This window comes from Bison bison, unplaced genomic scaffold (assembly GCF_000754665.1).
Source record: "Bison bison bison isolate TAMUID 2011002044 unplaced genomic scaffold, Bison_UMD1.0 scf7180017864472, whole genome shotgun sequence".
Taxonomy (NCBI): domain Eukaryota; kingdom Metazoa; phylum Chordata; class Mammalia; order Artiodactyla; family Bovidae; genus Bison; species Bison bison.
This window is the reverse complement of record NW_011495033.1, coordinates 6483568-6502389: the sequence shown is the minus strand read 5'-3', so window position 1 is coordinate 6502389 and position 18822 is coordinate 6483568. Positions and strand designations below refer to the sequence as shown.

General features: G+C 41.8%; 1 protein-coding gene and 1 pseudogene across 1 annotated transcript in view; one reads left to right on the top strand and one right to left on the bottom strand.

The window, feature by feature from the left end:
• The window catches only part of MYO1D (myosin ID), a 254685-nt gene that overhangs the window by 109827 nt on the left and 126036 nt on the right, over positions 1-18822 (top strand). The window contains exon 19 of the mRNA XM_010861705.1: positions 1432-1545. Coding sequence (XP_010860007.1) covers positions 1432-1545 — 114 coding nt within the window. The remainder of the gene's footprint in view (positions 1-1431; positions 1546-18822) is intronic.
• The window catches only part of LOC105004121, a 5800-nt pseudogene continuing 817 nt past the window's right edge, over positions 13840-18822 (bottom strand).

Sequence of the window (18822 nt, the reverse complement as noted above, 5' to 3'; positions counted from 1 at the left end):
GCATCATCTTTTAGGATTTGAAATAGCTTGACTGGAATTCCATCACCTCCACTAGCTTTGTTCATAGTGACACTTCCTAAGGCCCACTTGACTTCACATTCCAGGATGTCTGGCTCTAGGTGAGTGATTACACCATCGTGATTATCTGGGTCATGAAGCTCTTTTTTGTACAGTTCTTCTGTGTATTCTTGCCACCTCTTCTTAATATCTTCTGCTTCTGTTAGGTCCATACCATTTCTGCCCTTTATTGTGCCCATCTTTGCATGAAATGTTCCCTTGGTATCTCTAATTTTCTTGAAGAGATCTCTAGTCTTTCCCATTCTTTTGTTTTCCTCTCTTTGCGTTGATCACTGAGGAAGGCTTTCTTATCTCTCCTTGCTATTCTTTGGAACTCTGCATTCCAAAGGGTATACCTTTCCTTTTCTTTGCCTTCAGCTTCTCTTCTTTTCTCAGCTAATTGTAAGGCCTCCGCAGACAACCATTCTGCCTTTTTGCATTTTTTTTTTTTTTGCTGATGGTCTTGATCACTGCCTCATACAATGTCACAAACCTCCATCCATAGTTCATCAGACAGTCTTATCAGATCTAATCCCTTGAATCTATTTGTCACTTCCACTGTATAATTGTAAGAGATTTGATTTAGGTCATACCTGAATGGTCTGGTGGTTTTCCCTGCTGCTGCTGCTGCTGCTGCTAAGTCGCCTCAGTCGTGTCTGACTCTGTGCGACTCCATAGACGGCCTCCTATCAGGCTCCCCTGTCCCTGGGATTCTCCAGGCAAGAGCAGTGGAGTGGGTTGCCATTTCCTTCTCCAGTGCATGAAGGTGAAAAGTGAAAGTGAAGTCGCTCAGTCATGTCCAACTCTTAGCAACCTCATGGACTGCAGCCTACCAGGCTCCTCCGTCCATGGGATTTTCCAGGCAAGAGTACTGGAGTGGGGTGCCATTGCCTTCTCCAGGTGGTTTTCCCTACTTTCTTCAATTTAAGTCTGAATTTGACAATAAGGAGTTCATGATCTGAGCCATAGTCAGCTCCCAGTCTTATTTTTGCTGACTGTATAGAGCTTCTCTATCTTTGGTTGCAAAGAATATAATCAATCTGATTTCAGTATTGACCACCTGGTGATGTCCATGTGTAGAGTCTTCTCTTGTGTTGTTGAAAGAGGGTGTTTGCTATGACCAGTGCAGTCCCTTGGCAAAACTCTGTTAGCCTTTGCCCTGCTTCGTTTTGTACTCCAAGGCCAAATTTCCCTGTTATTCCAGGTATCTCTTGACTTCCTACTTTTGCATTCCAGTCCCCTATAATGAAAAGGACATCTTTTGGGGGTGTTAGTTCTAGAAGGTCTTGTACCGGCCCCTAGATGTTTTCCTGGCAGATCGTTTGATTTCATTCTTGATGAGATATTATGGTTTACTTTTTTTTTTTCTTACAGGTGAATCGATTTAGTAAGGTGGAAGATCGAGCAATTTTTGTCACTGACCGTCACCTGTATAAAATGGATCCCACTAAGCAGTACAAGGTGATGAAGACTATCCCTCTATACAACGTAAGTGTTCTCTGCTTCACTCTAAACAAAGGATTCTTAACCTGGTTCTCATGGACCCCTAGGGTGTCAACAGATCACAAGAACCTTTGGGGCTTTAGAGAGCCCATGAATTCCTGAAATGTTCAGCCCATCTCCTATTTTATGAAGAAGAACAATTTTCTGTATGGAGTATCCAAAGCTTCAAATAGAATAACAAAGGCACATTTTGTTTGAAAGTGTAGGACTCTGCATTGTATGTGACCTTTCTTTATCCTACTCAGAGCTTAACTACGGTGACACAAAATGTATTTCCTTATTGATTTATCATAAGGCTTGTTTTTATGTGGAAGTGGAATCAGGTAAAGAAATAGTAGAGAACAACTTTATGAAACCATTACCTCTTACACGTGCAGTCGTGTCTGACTTTTTATGACCGCATGGACTGTAGCCCACGAGACTCCTCTGTCCCTGGGATTTTGCTGGCAAGAATACTGGAGTGAGTTGCCATTTCCTTCTCCAGGGGATCTTCCCAACCCAGGGCTGGAACCCACGTCTCTTGCATCTCTTGCATCGGCAGGCAGATTCTTTACCACTTGCACTTCCTGGGAAGCCCCTGAATCTCAATATGAAACTTAAAAAAATTTTTTATTCTGCTCTATGGGATCTGCTTAACAAGTAACTGTTCTGATTCTTGAAAAAGATCCCCCTGGACTGCTGGATCTTTCCATGTCTCAGGTGATTTTTCTATCTGTTAGTTCTTAGAGAGAGAGGTCTGTGTTTGTCCAATCATGAGATCTAGGAGGAGTATTATTTAAAGATTGTTTTAAATCATTTTGGCCTCTGCAAAAGGAAATAGGAAACATATTGTTTTACAGTTTTTTATTTTGTTAAATCAGGAGTCCTGTTGGTTGTGAGGTTCAAGGAAGGCAAGCTGTTCCTGGCTTTGCTAAATAACTTAGAACATTGCTGCAGGCTTATTTCCTGACGATGGAGTTGAAGTTTGACTGCATCACCTGGTCCCCTCACTGCATATGCATACATACACACTTTTCTCCCTTTTGGTTCAGTTCAGTCGCTCAGTCATGTGCCAACTCTTTGCAACCCCATGGACTGCAGCACGCCAGGCTTCCCTGTCCATCACCAACTCCCAGAGCTTGCTGAAACTCACGTCCATCGAGTTGGTGATGCCATCCAACCATCTCATCCTCTGTCATCCCCTTCTCCTTCTGCCTTCAATCTTTCCCAGCATCAGGGTCTTTTCCATTGAGTCAGTTCTTCACATCAGGTGGCCAAAGTATTAGAGTTTCAGCTTCAGCATCAATCCTTCCAGTGAATATTCCAGACTGATTTCCTTTAGGATGGACAGGTTGGATCTCCTTACAGTCCAAGGGATTCTCAAGAGTCTTCTCCAACACCACAGTTCAAAACATCAATTCTTCGGTGCTCAGCTTTCTTTCAGTAAAAAGGCTAATGTATTTCAGCTTAGAAGGAAATGATGTTCTAAGACATTCTCGATCATAGGTAGTCTTCTTAGCAAAGACCTATAATCTCATATCAATCACCATTTAAGCCTATTAACCCCATAGTCTCGAAGAAGGAGATGAAGGAAGATGAGGGAGAAGGTCACATTTTGTCAAAGTCTAGTAAAATGTGTATTTCTTTTTCTTACTTTCTACTAAAGAGAGAGCAATCAGGTGCATGATAAAAATCCAGTAAGTAGTTAAACAGGTCTTTGAACCGAAGTTATTTTCTGCCTTTTTCATGTTGACTGGTGTATAGTTATAGTCACTGTTCCTCTTCATCATCATCATCATCATCATCAATGTTATCAATAATGTATTTTTTTAAAGTAACAATGTTTAGGTAAACATAAAGGTAAATTGAGGTCAGCAGGCAGGACACACACTGTCACCGACGCTGTCACCCACATCCCTTTGATTTCCTTTCCACTTTTGTACATTCCAGCCTAACTTCCAATAGCCAGCATCTTTGTTCAAAGGTCCCCACAGACTGCTGGGACCCTTGACTGGAAATAATCCCCACCCCTAGCCACCTACATGACTAGTGGGTGTGGGCATATAAATCCTCCAAGCCGCACCATTCATTGTCCATGATAATTCTGAAGTGTGTTTTACATCATTTGCAGGAGCTTTTCTATAGGAATAAGCTGTGCTGCCCACCATAGTAGCTGCTTAATAATGGGCCCTACTGGCCACCCTCCCACCCTGAGCCACCTCCCCACTCCCTTCCCTGGCTCCCTGCACCTCCTGGATCAGTCCTGAGGCTCCTCAGCCTTTGTGCTATAATACTAAGTCGCTTCAGTTGTGTCTGACTCTTTGGGACCCCAGGGACTGTAGCCCACCAGGCTCCTCTGTCCATGGGATTCTCCAGGCAAGAATACTGGAGTGGGTTGCCATGCCCTCCTCCAGGGGATCAGCCCCACCCAAGCATCAAACCTCTCAGGAGGGAGCAGATTGAATGGGGCTGGGGACTTCCAGCCGCGTCTGTAAAGATGTCCTTCAATCTGAAGCAAATACAGCCAAATATTAAGTCTGAATAATAAGGATGTGAATATTATTTTATTCTTTACCCTTTTTGTATGAAATATTTTGAAATTTTAAAAGTTTAAGGAGGCTTCCCTGGTAGTCCAGTGGTTAAAACTTCGGCTTCCAATGCAAGGGGTGCAGGTTTGATCCCTGATTGGGGAGCTAAAAATCCCACATGCCTTGGGGCCAAAAAACAAACAAACAAAAAACACAAAACAGACGCAATATTGAAACAATTTCAATAAGCCTTAAAAAATAGTCCACATCAAAAAATCTTTTAAAAAAGAGTTTACGACAAGGAAGCTTTAAAAATGATAATGCTCATGGCAGGGATGAAGAAGCTGAGAGGAGATGGAGAAAGATTTCAGTCTTAACCAAGTTGAGTTTCAGACACTGATGACACTTGTAAGTAAACATGCCGTCGATCACTGGAGTCTAACATTGTATAAAAGAGCATAGCATTCAGCACTTAGGATAAAAATTTAGGAGCAGACACATGTATAATTTGAGGCTGAAATTATCAGTCTAGAGGGAGAAGGGGCAGATGATTCAAGAACATCATGCTTAAATGGTGGGGAAAAGAGATTGACTAAAGGAAATGGAATGAAAAAGAAATCTCCGCTCTTTCTGGGCCTCCGCTTTCTCCTTTCTCTTCTAATGTGCCAAATGAGTTCTAATTTCTCTCCAGTTCCATAAGGTTATGAATTATTCCAGGAAGGAAAAGAACTCTGGAAACACTGTGTTTCAGAATCAAGTTGGAAAGTTTTCAGAAATAAGGGTAATCAATAAAAACCTAACTACTGATCCCACCCTTTGCTCCTCTCGTTGTCTGCTCTTCCTTCCTGCTTTTGCCCGGCTGCCTGTCCTGTGTCAGTGAGATTTTCTGGCTCCGGGGAACAGATTGTGATTGTGGGAAGGGGGAGAGAGATTCCCTCTGTTCCTCTCGAGTATCTGTGGCTGGACAAATAATAAAGTTGACACAAGACAGATTAACAGGAGGAAACCCAACTTAGTTTTATGGGCATCAGGCAGTTCAGTCGCTCAGTCATTTCCAACTCTTTGCGACCCCATGGAAGCAGCAGGCCAGGCTTCCCTGTCCATCACCAACTCCTGGAGCTTACTCAAACTCATGTCCTTTGAGTCAGTGATGCCATCCAACCATCTCATCCTCTGTCGTCCCCTTATCCTCCTGCCTTTAATCTTTCCCAGCATCAGGGTCTTTTCTAATGAGTCAGTTCTTCTCATCAGGTGGCCAAAGTATTGGAGCTTCAGCTTCAGCATCAGTCCTTCCAATGAATATTCAGGGTTGATTTCCTTTAGGATTGACTGGTTTGATCTCCTTGCAGTCCAAGGGACTTTCAAGAGTCTTCACCAACACAGCAGTACAAAAGCATCAATTCTTCAGCATTCAGCTTTCTTTATGGTCCAACTCTCACATCCATACATGACTACTGGAAAAATCATAGCTTTGGCTATATGGACCTTGTCAGCAAAGTAATGTCTCTGCTTTTTAATGGGAGATCGTAAAAAGATGCGCAGAGAATGTCTAAGAGTGGGTAACTTAATATCTTTGTGTATAAAGAAACAATAAATTTGTGAGGATTTGGAAGGACAAAGAAACTAGGTTCGGGCATGATTATGAGGAATTTAAGCCAAGGGGTGAGCCTGGGAGGTAAATTAGTGAAGAAGGAGCAAGGTTTATTTATACAGGCTTCTCGGACCTGAGTTGTCTGTCTTTGGTCCTACTGATGTCTTTCTCTGGGTCCAAAGAGGGCACCTTTCATACGGGAGATTTATTTCCTGGTTTCAGAGAAACGGAGAGGAGGGTCAATGTGTCCTTTTTGCATTGGCTGCTTCTTAAGTAACTTTAATTCAAAATACTCAATATGCCATTGATACATATTTGGGGGCCTGCCCTAGGCCCCAACATGACCATATACTGTACTATTTTGATTTGTGTTTAAAGAAAGGATACACACGGTAGTAAGGGAAAGAAATCTCATAGGAACCCAGGGCACTATTCAGGTTTTAAGGCAGCTCTGAGAGACCATGTTATCCTGTGTCCCGCCCAGCAAAATGATGCTTAGATGGTGTCAGTTTCTGCCACTCTCTATCTCTACTTCTCTTTGTGTGTCTTCTTTTTTTTAATGTTTATTTATTTAGCTGCTCCAGGTCTTAGTTGCAGCACGTGGGACCTTTTCATTGTGGCATGTGGGATTTTTAGTTGCAACCTGTAAACTCTTAGTTTCGACGAGAGATCTAGTTCCCTGACCAGGGATCGAACCTGGGCTCCCCTGCATTGAAAGCATGAAGTCTTAGCCACTGAACCACCAGGAAAGTCCCTCTTTGTGTGTCCCCTATCTAACAATTACCTTTCTTGCCATCCAGCCTGGGCCAGTGCTAGGCTAAGGTATGAATCCTTAGCCAACCCAACAAACCATTAGAGTTTCATTCTGCAGTGACACTGAATAGTGTCTCTGATGAGGCCTCACCATGGCAACCAGTTCTGCACGATCCAAATTGGTCCTTCAGCTCCTTGTTAAGCATTTGCAAATCTATGCGTAGTCTTCCCTGACTTCTCCTAGCATAGCATGAGTAATGACTAATTCATTTGGGGGTATAAATGATCTCTTCTCCCTGCAGTTTTTGACTGTTGTCCTTAAGGCCCGAGTCACATTTGGACCTGCTGAATACTGAGGGTAGGTCATTAGGTTTTCCTGGTGGGAAAGTGCCAGTGGGAGAACAGTGCTTCAAATAGGCCATAACCAACCATCTCATCCTCTGTTGCCCCCTTCTCCTCCTGCCCTCAATCTTTCCCAGCATCAGAGTCTTTTCCAGTGAGTTGTCTCTTTGCATCAGGTGGCCAAAGTATTGGAGCTTCAGCTTCAGCATCAGTCCTTCCAATGAATATTCAGGGTTGATTTCCTTTAGGATTGAATGGTTTGATCTCCATGCTGTCCAAGGGATTGTCAAGAGTCTTCTCAAAGCTCCACAGTTTGAAACCATCGATTCCTCGACTCTCAGCCTTCTTTATGGTACACCTCTCACATCCGTACCTGACTACTAGAAAAACCATAGCTTTATAGCTTGATAATTTTGGGACCATTTTGGTATAATTTTGGGACCATTCCCAAAATCAAGATATAAGACTCCAAAAAAAAAAAAAAAACCCATATGCCCCCTCCCAGTCACTATCTCTTCTTTCCTTTTCAGAAGCATAATTTTGCCCATTTTGAACTTAATGTAAGTGAAATCAAACATTGTGTATTCCTTTTTGTGTTTCTTTCAACATTATGTTCATGGGAACATCTATGTGGTTTCCTGTAATTCTAGTTTGCTCATTTTCACCGCTTTGTAGTATTTCCTTGTCAAATACACCACAAATTGTTTATCTGTTCACATCTTGATGGATATTTGAAATTTTTAGAATCATTGTTATGCATGTGTTTTGGTATTGGTATGATGCATACTTTTTTTATAGTTTTTTTTTTTTAATTTTAAATTTATTTATTTTAATCGGAGGCTGAACACTTTACAATATTGTATTGGTTCTGCCACACATCAACATGAATCCGCCACGGGCGTACACGTGTTCCCCATCCTGAACCCCGCTCCCACCTCCCTCCCCGTACCATCCCTCCGGGTCATCCCAGTGCACCAGCCCCAAGTGATGCATACTTTTTCATTGGACAAGTACCCAGGCATGAAATTGCTGTTCAGTAGATAATTCCAGTTTTCCAAAGTGGTCACACTGGTCTACAACCCTACCCCACCCCCAATATGTGAAAGTTCCAGTTGCTCCATTTTCTCTCCAACACTAGGTCCTGACAGTCTTTTTTTATTTTTTAATTTGTGTATAGTTGGTTTTTAATGTTGTGTTAGTTTCTTCTATACAGCAAAGTGAATGCACTGTACATATACACGTATCCCCTCTTTTTTGGGTTTCCCTCACATTTAGGTCACCACAGAGCACTGAGGAGAGTTCCCTGTGCTACACAGTAGGTGCTCATTACTTGTCTCTTCTATACACAGTATCAGTCGTGTATATATGTCAATCCCAATCTACTTCTTCCCATCCCGCCCTTTCTCCCTTAACTGCAATACACAGTGAAATCAGAAAGAGGAAAGCAAATATCATATATTAACGCATATACGTGAAATCTAGAAAAATGGTATAGATCTTATTTGCAAAGCTGAAAGTCCTTTGAATTTTAGCTATTCTGGTAGGTGTGGTAGTTACACATGTGGGGGACGGGTCTAGTTTTACTGAAATATAACAGACGCATAGCATTGTGTAAGTCTAAGGTGTGTTGACTTGATACATTGATCTATTGCAGTATGATTATCGCCATAGCGTTAGATGACACCTCCATCACACCACATAATTGCCATTTCTTTTTTGTAGTAAGAACACTGAAGAGCTGATCACTTAGCAACTTTCAAGTTATGTAATGCTGTATTAGCTGTAATCACCATGCTGTATAACAGGCCCCAAGAACTTACTCATCTTCTAGCTGGAAGTTTGTGCCCTCTGACCAACATTTCGTTTTCCGCACCTCCCCCTGAGCCCCTAGTGACCCCCACTCTACTCTCTGTTTCTCTGAGTTTTTCATTTTTAGATTCTACATATAAGTGATATCAATAGCAGGGGTCCCCAACCTCTAATCTAATGCCTGATGATCTGAGATGGAGTTGATGTAATAACAGAAATAAAGTGAAAGTCACTCAGTCAAGTCCAACTCTTTATGACCCTGTGGACTGTACAGTCCATGGAATTCTCCAGGCCAGAATACTAAAGTGGGTAGCCTTCCCCTTCTCCAGGGGATCTTCCCAACCCAGGGGTAAAACCCAGGTCTCCCACATTGCAAGTGGATTCTTTATCAGCTGAGCTACCAGGGAGGCCCAAGAATCCTGGAGTGGGCAGCCTGTCCCTTCTCCAGCAGAGCTTCCTGACCCAGGAATTGAACTGGGGTCTCTTGCATTGCAGGCGGATTCTTTACCAGCTGAGCTACCAGAGAATAGAAATAAAGTGCACAATGAACATAATGCTCTTGATTCATCCTGAAACCATCCAGCGCCCCCAGCCCGTCCCCAGTCCATGGCAAAACTGTCTTCCACGAAACCGATCCCCGGTGCCAGAAAGACTGGTGACGGCAGTCATAGAGTATTTGTCTTTCTCTACCCAGCCTATTTCAGTCATAATGCCCTCAGGATTCACCCACGTTGTTGCAAATGGCGGGATTTCCTTGTTTCTCGTGGCTGAATAATGCTACGTCATATATGTATGCCACATCCTTATCCATTGATCCACTGACAGATACATATTGTGGGTTTTCTTTGTCCTCCTATTACTAATAAGGTTGAGCCCTTTGCTGTGTGTTTACTGGTCATTTGGACCTCTTCTGTAAATTGCCTGTTGATGTCTCTTGCTGTGTTTCTGTTGGGCTGTCTTTTAAAAATTGATTTTTAGAAGTTCTTTTTATATTCTGTGTATGTGCCCATTGGCAGTTATAGATCTTATAGATACTTTCTCCAGCTCTGTGACTTGCCTTTTCATTCCTTTAGTGTTTCTATGAGCAACATTTTTCATGTTGGTATACTTCAGTTTATCCGTTTTTTCCTCTGAGGTTGATGCTTTTTTATTTTTCCTTAAGAAAGCATTCTCTATCCCAAGGTTGTGAAAATATCCTCATCTATCATATTCTATAAGCTTTATCGCTGCACCTTTCATATTGACATCTCACAGTCCACCTAGAATTGATTTTTCTGTATGTGCAAGGCAACAGCTCAGGGTTTATTTTTTTCCCATATAAACAATTGGCCCAACATCGCATATTGAAAAGACCATCTTTCCCCACTTGCTCTTCAGCACTACATTTGTTATAAATCAGAGTGGCCATATGTCTCTTTCTAGTTTCTCTACTCCGTTCTATTGGTCTACTGTCTATCTTTGTGCCAATGACAGTTTTAATTACTATTGGGCAGAGATTTTATGAACTGTAAAATTATAATAAATTTCCAAAATCTCCGACTTCAATTTCACCTTCCTCCCAATATAGTATTCTCATTATTGTTGTCGTTTTTTTAGTCAGTAAGTCATGTCTGACTCTTTTACGACCCCATGGACTGAGGCCCAGCAGGCGTCTCTGTCCATGGGATTTCCCAGGCAAGAATACTGGAGTGGGTTACTGTTTCCTTTTCCAGGGGATCTTCCCAACCCAGGGATCGAACCCACATCTCCTACATTAGCAGGCAGATTCTTTACCATTGAGATACCAGGGAAACCCAACATTCTCATTAGCTGTATCCATATGAAGGAGAGAGCTGAGGATAAAGCAAATCCTAGCGGAAGGGACAGCTTGCTGTTTACCCATTTCCTCTGTGAAAAAGTAAAATTCCTTTAGGAGTCAGGTTTAGAAATGAATGAAGTTCATACTGGTCAAGGAGCAGCTACCACTGTAATCTGTTGTGACCTCTCTAGAGACCCATATGCCAAATCTTTGGATTCACCCAGGAAAAGTTGAAGTCTATATTATAGGTAATATCTCCTGATTGTTAAATGCCATGTAAGCCAAATAGAACACATCTTGTCAGCCCACAGGCCACCGGTTTGCTGCTCCTATTTTAAAAAGTCTCTGCTTTTGTCATCTGTTATTCTAAATGTGCTTAGTTCTTAGTTGCCTAGTCGTGTCTGACTCTTTGCAACCCCGTGGACTGTAGCCTGCCAGGCTCCTCTGTCCATGGAATTTTTCAGGCAAGAATACTAGAGTAAGTTGCCCTTTGCTCCTCCAGGCAATCTTCCTGGCCCTGGGTTTGAACCCACATCTTCTGTGTCTCCTGCTTTGCAGGCCAATTCTTTACCCTCTAGCCATCTCTACTCTGTGACCTCTTTGCTGCGTGCATGCGTGCTCAGTCACTTCAGTCGTGTCCAACTGTTTGTGACCCCATGGACTGTAGCCTGCCAGGCTCCTCTGTCCATGGGATTCTCTAGGCGAGAATACTGGAGTGGGTTGCCAAGGCCTCCTCCAGGGGATCTTCCCAATCCAGAGACTGAACCTGGGTCTCCTGTAATTGCAGGCAGATTCTTTACCACTGAGCTCCCTGTCAAATTTTTAAAACTCTAAAATCTATGGTATGTTTTATTCTAGATTTTATGTAGTAGAAACAAACACTAATCATTTCTTACTTATAAAAAGCTATAACTGGATGTGAGCTTTAGAAGAGTATATTTTCTGTGTCAATTAGCCAGGAAGGAAAAGAATGAAGGAAATCTTGGATACAGGTAGGTGCCTTTTCTACAGAACTTTCTACCCCTTCAGAGTTCACTGCTAATTGTATTATTCCAACTTTTTATTATAAAATTTTTCAAATGTATAGGGAAATGAAAAGAATATTATAAGGAATACCCATATTCCCTTCACCTAGGTTCATTAAGTGTTTAATTTCTTTTTTGTCATACTTATTTTCTCTCTCTCATGACACTTCACTGCTAAAATGCCCCTGTGTGCGTTCTCCTAAGAATAGAACATCTCTCTTAACCACAACACCATTTTCATATCTAAAAATTTTAATAATATTTCTATAATACCAAACATAAGATATAATCATTATCCATTATGTGTTGGTCAACTCACATTCAGATTTCCTCAGTTGTTCAAAGAATGTCTTTTATACCTGTTTTTTAAAAATCCTATCTAGGTTCATATTTTGGATCTGATCATTACATATCTTTTAGTCCAAAACTGTGCCTCTAGAGACAACATCCTGCTTTTTTTTTTTTTTTTTTCATGAAATTGACTTTTAAAACAGCATTATTAAGGTATCATTTACTATGATAAGCTCAGTTGTGTTCCCTCAGAATTCATTTGTTAAAGTCCTAACCCCTGGTACTTTAACATAGGACTTGTGTTTGGAGACAGAATCTTTAAAGAGGTAATTAGGTTAAAATGAGACCTTAAGGCGGGCCCCGATCTACTATGATTGGTGTCTGTCTGTCTGTCTGTGTCGCTCAGTTGTGTCTGACTCTTTGCAGCTCCATGGACTGTAGCCCACCAGGCTCCTCTGTCCATGGGATTTCCCAGGCAAGAATACTGGATGGGGTTGCCATTCCCTTCTCCAGGGTATCTCCCCAACCCAGGGATGGAATCAGCATCTCCTGAATTAGCAGGCGGATTCTTTACCACTAGCACCACCTGGTAAGACATGGTGTCCTTTTAGGACACAGACACATACAGAGGAAGATCACAGGAGGACACAGCGGGGAGACAGACACCCGCAAGCAAGGAGAGAGGCCTCAGAAGGAGCTAGCTTTGCCCACACTTTGGTCTTGGACTTCTAGCCTCCAGAACTCTGAGCCAACAGACTTCTGTTGTTTAAGCCACCTGCTCTGCTACTGTGTTATGGCAGCCCTGGAACTAATACATTTAGAGTACTTACCCCAAAATTCACCCATTGTAAGGTCCAGTTCAGTTATTGTTAGTAAAGGTATGTAGTTGTCCAAACATCACATAAGTCCAGTCTTGGAACATTTCCATCACTTGAGAAAGTTCTCCCATGCTCATTTGTAGTAAATCCCACTCTCAGTTTCAGCCCTAGACAGTCACTGACCTTTCTGTGTCTATACTTTCACCTTTTCTAAAAACGTCATGTACATGGAATCATACCATACAGTAGATACTGTTTTCGTGTCTGGCGTCCTTTATTTAGCATAATGTTTCAGAGGTTCATCCATGTCCCGAGTATCACTGGTTCTCTGCTTTCATTGCTAAGTAATACTCCATTGAGTGGATGTATCAGATTTCATTTCTCCACTCACCAGCTGATGGACGTTTGGCTGCTACATTCGTTCACATGCGAGACTTTCTGTGGGCATGTGTTTTCATTTCTCTTGGGTAGCTATCTATGAATGGAAGTACTCCTCATGGCATGTGTTTAACTTTGTAAGGAGCTACCAAACTGTTTTCCAAAGCGGCTGCTCCATTTTGCATTGTTTTCAGCGTCAGAGTCGTGGTTTCTCCGCATCCTCACCAACACTTGGTATGTATGATGTTGAGTTTTTAAAGAATCCAGGACTGGGCTAGTCTGGATTTGTCTAATTGTTTCCTCATGGTCATTTAACTTATTCTTCTAGTTCCTGTATTTCCTATAAGCTGGAAATTAAATCAGGAGATGTTAATTTTTTTAACATTTATTTGGCTGCACTGGGTCTTAGGTGCGGCATGTGGGATCTAGCTCCCTGACCAGGGACTGAATCCAGGCCCTCTGCGTTAGGAGCAGAGAGTCTTAGCCACTGGACGACCAGGGAAGTCCCAGAAAGTGTTCATTTTCTTTCAGTTTATACTTCCACACACTTAAGATTATATCTTGCATGTCAGTAAAGAAGGCACATGTACAGCTGACTGCCTTGTGGATCTTTAGGAAATGTTTCATTGTAGCCAAGCTATTATTATATTGCCCTTGAGTTCAGTCGCTCAGCCATGTCCGACTCTTTGCGACCCCATGAACCACAGTACACCAGGCCTCCCTGTCCATCACCAACTCCCAGAATCCACCCAAACCCATGTCCATCGAGTTGATGTTGCCCTTGCTGTAGCCTAAATTCCAACTACTTATAGAACACATCCCATATTTTCCTATGAACAATTAGAATTTAGCATAAAAAATTAAGATAAAAATGGCCATTAAGTATTTACCTATTAATAAGCTGCCCATCAGTAACAATACCTGTTATTTTCAGTTTTATTTTACCAGTCTCTTTTTATAACAAAATTCTGCCAATGCTTTGATCTTTGATACTTTCGTATTGAAGTTTTTATAGTTTATTAATCCTCTCATTTAAAATCTGGGCAATCACCACAGATAAAATCACTGCAGAGTCTTCCCTCCTTTTTGCCAGCACCAACGATGGCCTTTACAGTCCTGCTGACTTTGTGCATTCTGCTCTTGTGTTCCTTTCACTGTTTTCTTGAATTTTTTTTTTCTTCTTATACAGGCCACATTCTGCAAATCTGTGTTTGGATTTATTTTCCTTTGCATTATCCAATAAATCGTAAATTACACCAAAGCTATTGGCTTTGCCACCACCAAAATGGTTCTGAATCCAAGTACGAAGATGACAGCTAGAATAGTCTTATGTATTTTGTCTGGTTTTCCCCCCAGTTTTTGTCCTGGGTACTGTTGCCAGGCCAGGATGAAGGACATCAGTGATCATTTGTTTCCATAGCTGATTGGTCAGGAACTTCCTGGTCCAGATAGCTACTGTGTTGTTCCTCGTGGTGGTTCCTCAGGCGGCCAGGAAGGGAAAATGGATACTTTTTATGTATTTCTACAACTTTTATCTCTCTCCCCCAAATCTCTGGCAACCACTGATCATTCTACTGTAGTTGTGCTTTTCTAGAATATCATACGCTTGGAATCATGCTTTTCATTCTGGCTTCTTTCACTTAGGAATCAGTATTCGAGGTTTTGTATATGCCTTTCCGTGGCTTGATAGCTTATTTCTTTTTATTGCTGAATAGGAGTCCATTGTATGAATGTACCATAGTTGGTTTATCCTTTGGCTTATTGAAACATCTCGGTTGCTTCCAGTTTGGGGCAGTTATGAATAAAGCTGCTAGAAACATTCACATGAAGGTTTTTGTATGGTCACAAGTTTTCAAATTGTTTGGGTAAAAACCTTCAAGTACAATTCTAGGTCCTGTGATATATAAAGGTTTGGCTTTATAAGATCCACTGAACTGTCTTCCAACATGACTATCGTTTTGCTTTTCTACCAGCAATGATCAAGAGTTCTACATCAGATTTTTTTTTTTTTTTAACTTTAGCCATTCTAACAGATGTGTCGTGGTACCATCTATTTTTCTATTACCCTAAATTATATAACCCAGCACTCATTGGGGTCTCAGTCAGTCTAACTACAGATATCATGTCTCCCCTCTCTGTGGTTAGTTGGTTTGTGTTCAGGAGATGACAAGTGATCTTGACATAAGCCTAGGTAAAATATAATTACAAGATAAATCAGGGACCTTTTTTTCCCTTGCATTAGCAAAAATCAATTTATCATTTAATCAAGATTCCAGGCACTCTTCACAAGAAAGATAAAAATAGGAAACCGTGACAGGTTTTTGAGAATATTCTCACAAATGGCATGATCAAATAATTATCCATAGCAGTCAGGATGAAATACTCAAGTTACAAGTGATCCCTTTTTTAACCACAGTGTAACTTTCCAGATACAGTTAGATTAGGAATGTTGTATTATTGTCAAATTAGTGTCATCCCCCTTGAGTCACTTTCTACATTTGTAAGAGGTAATATAAAATTAAAACATTAATTCCAATACAGTTGTCAAGAAAGGTTAAAATTTGTATGGGGGACGGTGGGGTCAGAATCTGAATGTTTTGCAAAGCGGGAAGACTCCTGGTAGCCACAGCTTGATGCAGAGACAAAGGCAAGAAACAGCCCACACAATTAGTCATGTTGTGTTCAAAACTTTGATCACGCCTCTTGAACTCCACTCATCATTCTAGAAATCCCTATAACTGGTGGGGGAAATTGCACCCCATGGCTGAGGCACATCGCTTGAATCAGTGCCCTGCTGCCTTTTGAGTTCCTGTGGACATGGGTGCTCCCCAGCCAGCACTCAGGGAGCTGGTTGCTAAGACCGAGTTTAATTTGCATAAACATAAAATCTGTTCACGGGTTTCGAGGGAGACCACATGAACTGAAACATTTAACCTGACCTCAGCTGGGACTCCTCTTACCCTTTTGTTGGCAGAGTTGTGTTGGTTTTGCCTGACGGGTGGGTTTGAAAAATGTTTGAATCTGCCCGTGAAGGCTGTTTTTGATATAGTCCTTTTTTATCAGCATGGGCTTGATGGCTGAGGAAGCAGCCAATTAATTTACACAAATACCTCCTTTAGTTCTAGGGAGAATAGGAAGCAGGCAGGGGAGAGAAGAGAGACAATTATCTGAAAGGATGTGACTGTTTTGTAGAGGTGAATGGATCGTAATTATGCCAGGCTTCATGCTTTATTACTCTATCTGACGTGACTCGCTGGAAAGATACTGTTTCATTTGAAAGATGGATTGTCCTTATAATGTGCTACAGGGGTGAACCCTGCTAAAAATCCATCGGCCTCAGGCCCTGCTCCCCATCACATTTCTCAAGCACCCTGCCCTCGTGGCTATATCCCAGGAGAAGGTGTTTCCATGGTAATCTCAATGGAGGCAGTCAGCTGATGTCTGGCACCGCCTGAGCTGGTGCTCGCCAGCCCTCTCCCCGTCACTCCTCCCTTGAGCCTTTAAACTATATTTATTAGTCCTCTTTAATGGAAAGTATATAACCCCTAATGTCAGACACTGAGTGGCTTTGGGTTTATTTATTTATTTGGGTAATAAACTTGCCTTCCTAATTAATTTTCAGCGAGTTCCTGCGAGCTGTAGTATTTCGAACATCTCATGCAAACGTTTAGATTTTTGCCTGTTATAACAAAGAGCGTTGCTTAGCAATATCGGATATTTGGAAACCTCCGTTCTTAAAAAAAAAAAAAGTGATGTCTGTATGAAAGAAGAATTTTAAAAGATAAAGGTGTTAGGGTTTCAGTTTAATTTTTTTAAGAATCTTTTCTTGCTCTGATGCTTTAGCAGTGAAATGGTCCACTCCTTATAATTTCTTTTAACACTCAGTTATTTCATATTTGGATTTGAGTGAGCCACATGGTTTTAAAATACTTCTAAGAAGTGGGACATCTAGCCAGGTTCTCTCACTTTCTTTTTTAATAAGAGAAGAAAGTCAGAATTTCAAAGCTACCCTATTGATTGTTTTCCTGACATTGTTTGGAAGTAAATGTCTTTTGTTGTATGAGTTAGACAGCACCACTTACGCTAAACCATACTAAATAAGCAAACCAAGTTACAATGTCAAAAGGTGCTTTGGGGCAGAAGGTAGAGTCCATTTTCATTAGTACTGTACTTGGAAATTCAATTGCAAATGTAAAAGATGTATCAAAGCAGTGTCTGAAAGCAGCAACCATCAGAGCGCACGCATGATTCCTTTGAAAAGCTATGTCGTTAAAGAAACACAAAGCCTTTAAAAACTAAAGTATGAGAAAATTAGTATGACACCACCTCATTTATCCAGAGGTCAGATTGTTAGTAACAAGATCCTTTTAAAACAAAGCCCTGAATAGAGGTGTACACATAAAGGATCTGTGCATTTACAGCAATGTGTGCTAAGTCACTTCAGTCGTGTCTGACTCTTGCAACCCCATGGACTGTAGCCCACCAGGCTCCTCTGTCCAAGGAATTTTCCAGGCAAGAATACTGGAGTGGGTTGCCATGCCCTTCTCCAGGGTATCTTCCCAACCCAGGGATCAAACCCACGTTTCTTATGTCTACTGCATTGGCAGGCAGGTTCTTTACCACTAGCGCCACCTGGGAAACCTTTGCCAAAATATGCCAATCATTATGTATATTAGCCAAAAGATGCTGGACTACATAAATAGACATCTCTAAGCTTGCAGGAATAGGCTTCCTTTTACACAACTGTCTTATCAGAGCTCCCTTTTCTGCAGTCAATATTTTTGAACACCTACTATATGCTGTGCATTTGGCAGGCATTAGCAATGAACTAATACATCACCCAGTCTTCGCACAGGCCTGTGGGAGAAGCAGAGAAGCCAACCAGCCTGCCCAGCACAAGCATGTGGCAGCCATGTAGATACAGATGATTGTACCTATATCTCCAGGGGAAACTGTCACTCAGAAAATTAAAGTAATAGCCCAGGGTCACAAAGCTCACAGGGAATGGCCCCTGGCTTTCGTTTGACTCTGGAACCCTTAGAATCACAACCCTGGTGGTGACTTCCTAGCACCGCCTCCCTTGATGATAAATAACACATACAACCAAGATCCTGTTTTAAAAAGAGAGAAGAGGGACTTCTCTGGCAGTCCAGTGGTTAACACTTTGCCTTCCAGTGGAGAGGGCATGGTTTCAGTCCCTGGTCAGGAATCTAAGATCCCATATGCCTTGGGACCAAAAAAAAAGCCAAAATATAAAACATAACCAATATTGCAATAAATTCAGTTAAAGACCTTAAAAACTGGTCTGCATCTGAACAGAGAGACTAGCATGGAAACATGTACATTAACCATATGTAAAATAGAAAGCAAGTGGGACTTTGCTGTGTGACCCGGGGAGCTCAAGCTGGTACTCTGTGATAACCTAGAGGGTGGGAGATGGGGGGGGAGGTCAGGAGGGCGCGGACATATGTATCCCTGTGGCCGATTCACGTTTGGAAACATTTGTTGAAAGCTGGACTTGCCACCAAATTCAGTTCTTCCATTAGATGTTTCTTATATGTATGTATGTGTGTGTCTGTGTGTGTATGAGAGAGAGAGAGAGAGAGAGGGAAGGAGAGAAAATGACAGAGAGGGAGAGTGTGTGTGTGTTTTCTAAAAAGCCTGTGAAATGTATCCAAAAAATAAACCTTCCTGAGAATTATCTTATGCCATCCCTTGTATGTGGAACCTAAGAAGAAATGTTACAAATGAACTTACTTGCAAAACAGAAGGAAACTCACAGATTAGAGAACTGAATTTATGGGTGTGGGGGATGGGTGGGGGATGCGGGGTCGGGATAGTTGGGGAGTTTGGGATGGACCTGTACACACTGCTATGTTTAAAATGGATAGCCAACAGGGACCTACTGTGCAGCACAGGGATCTCTGCTCAATGTCTTGTGGCTGCAGTA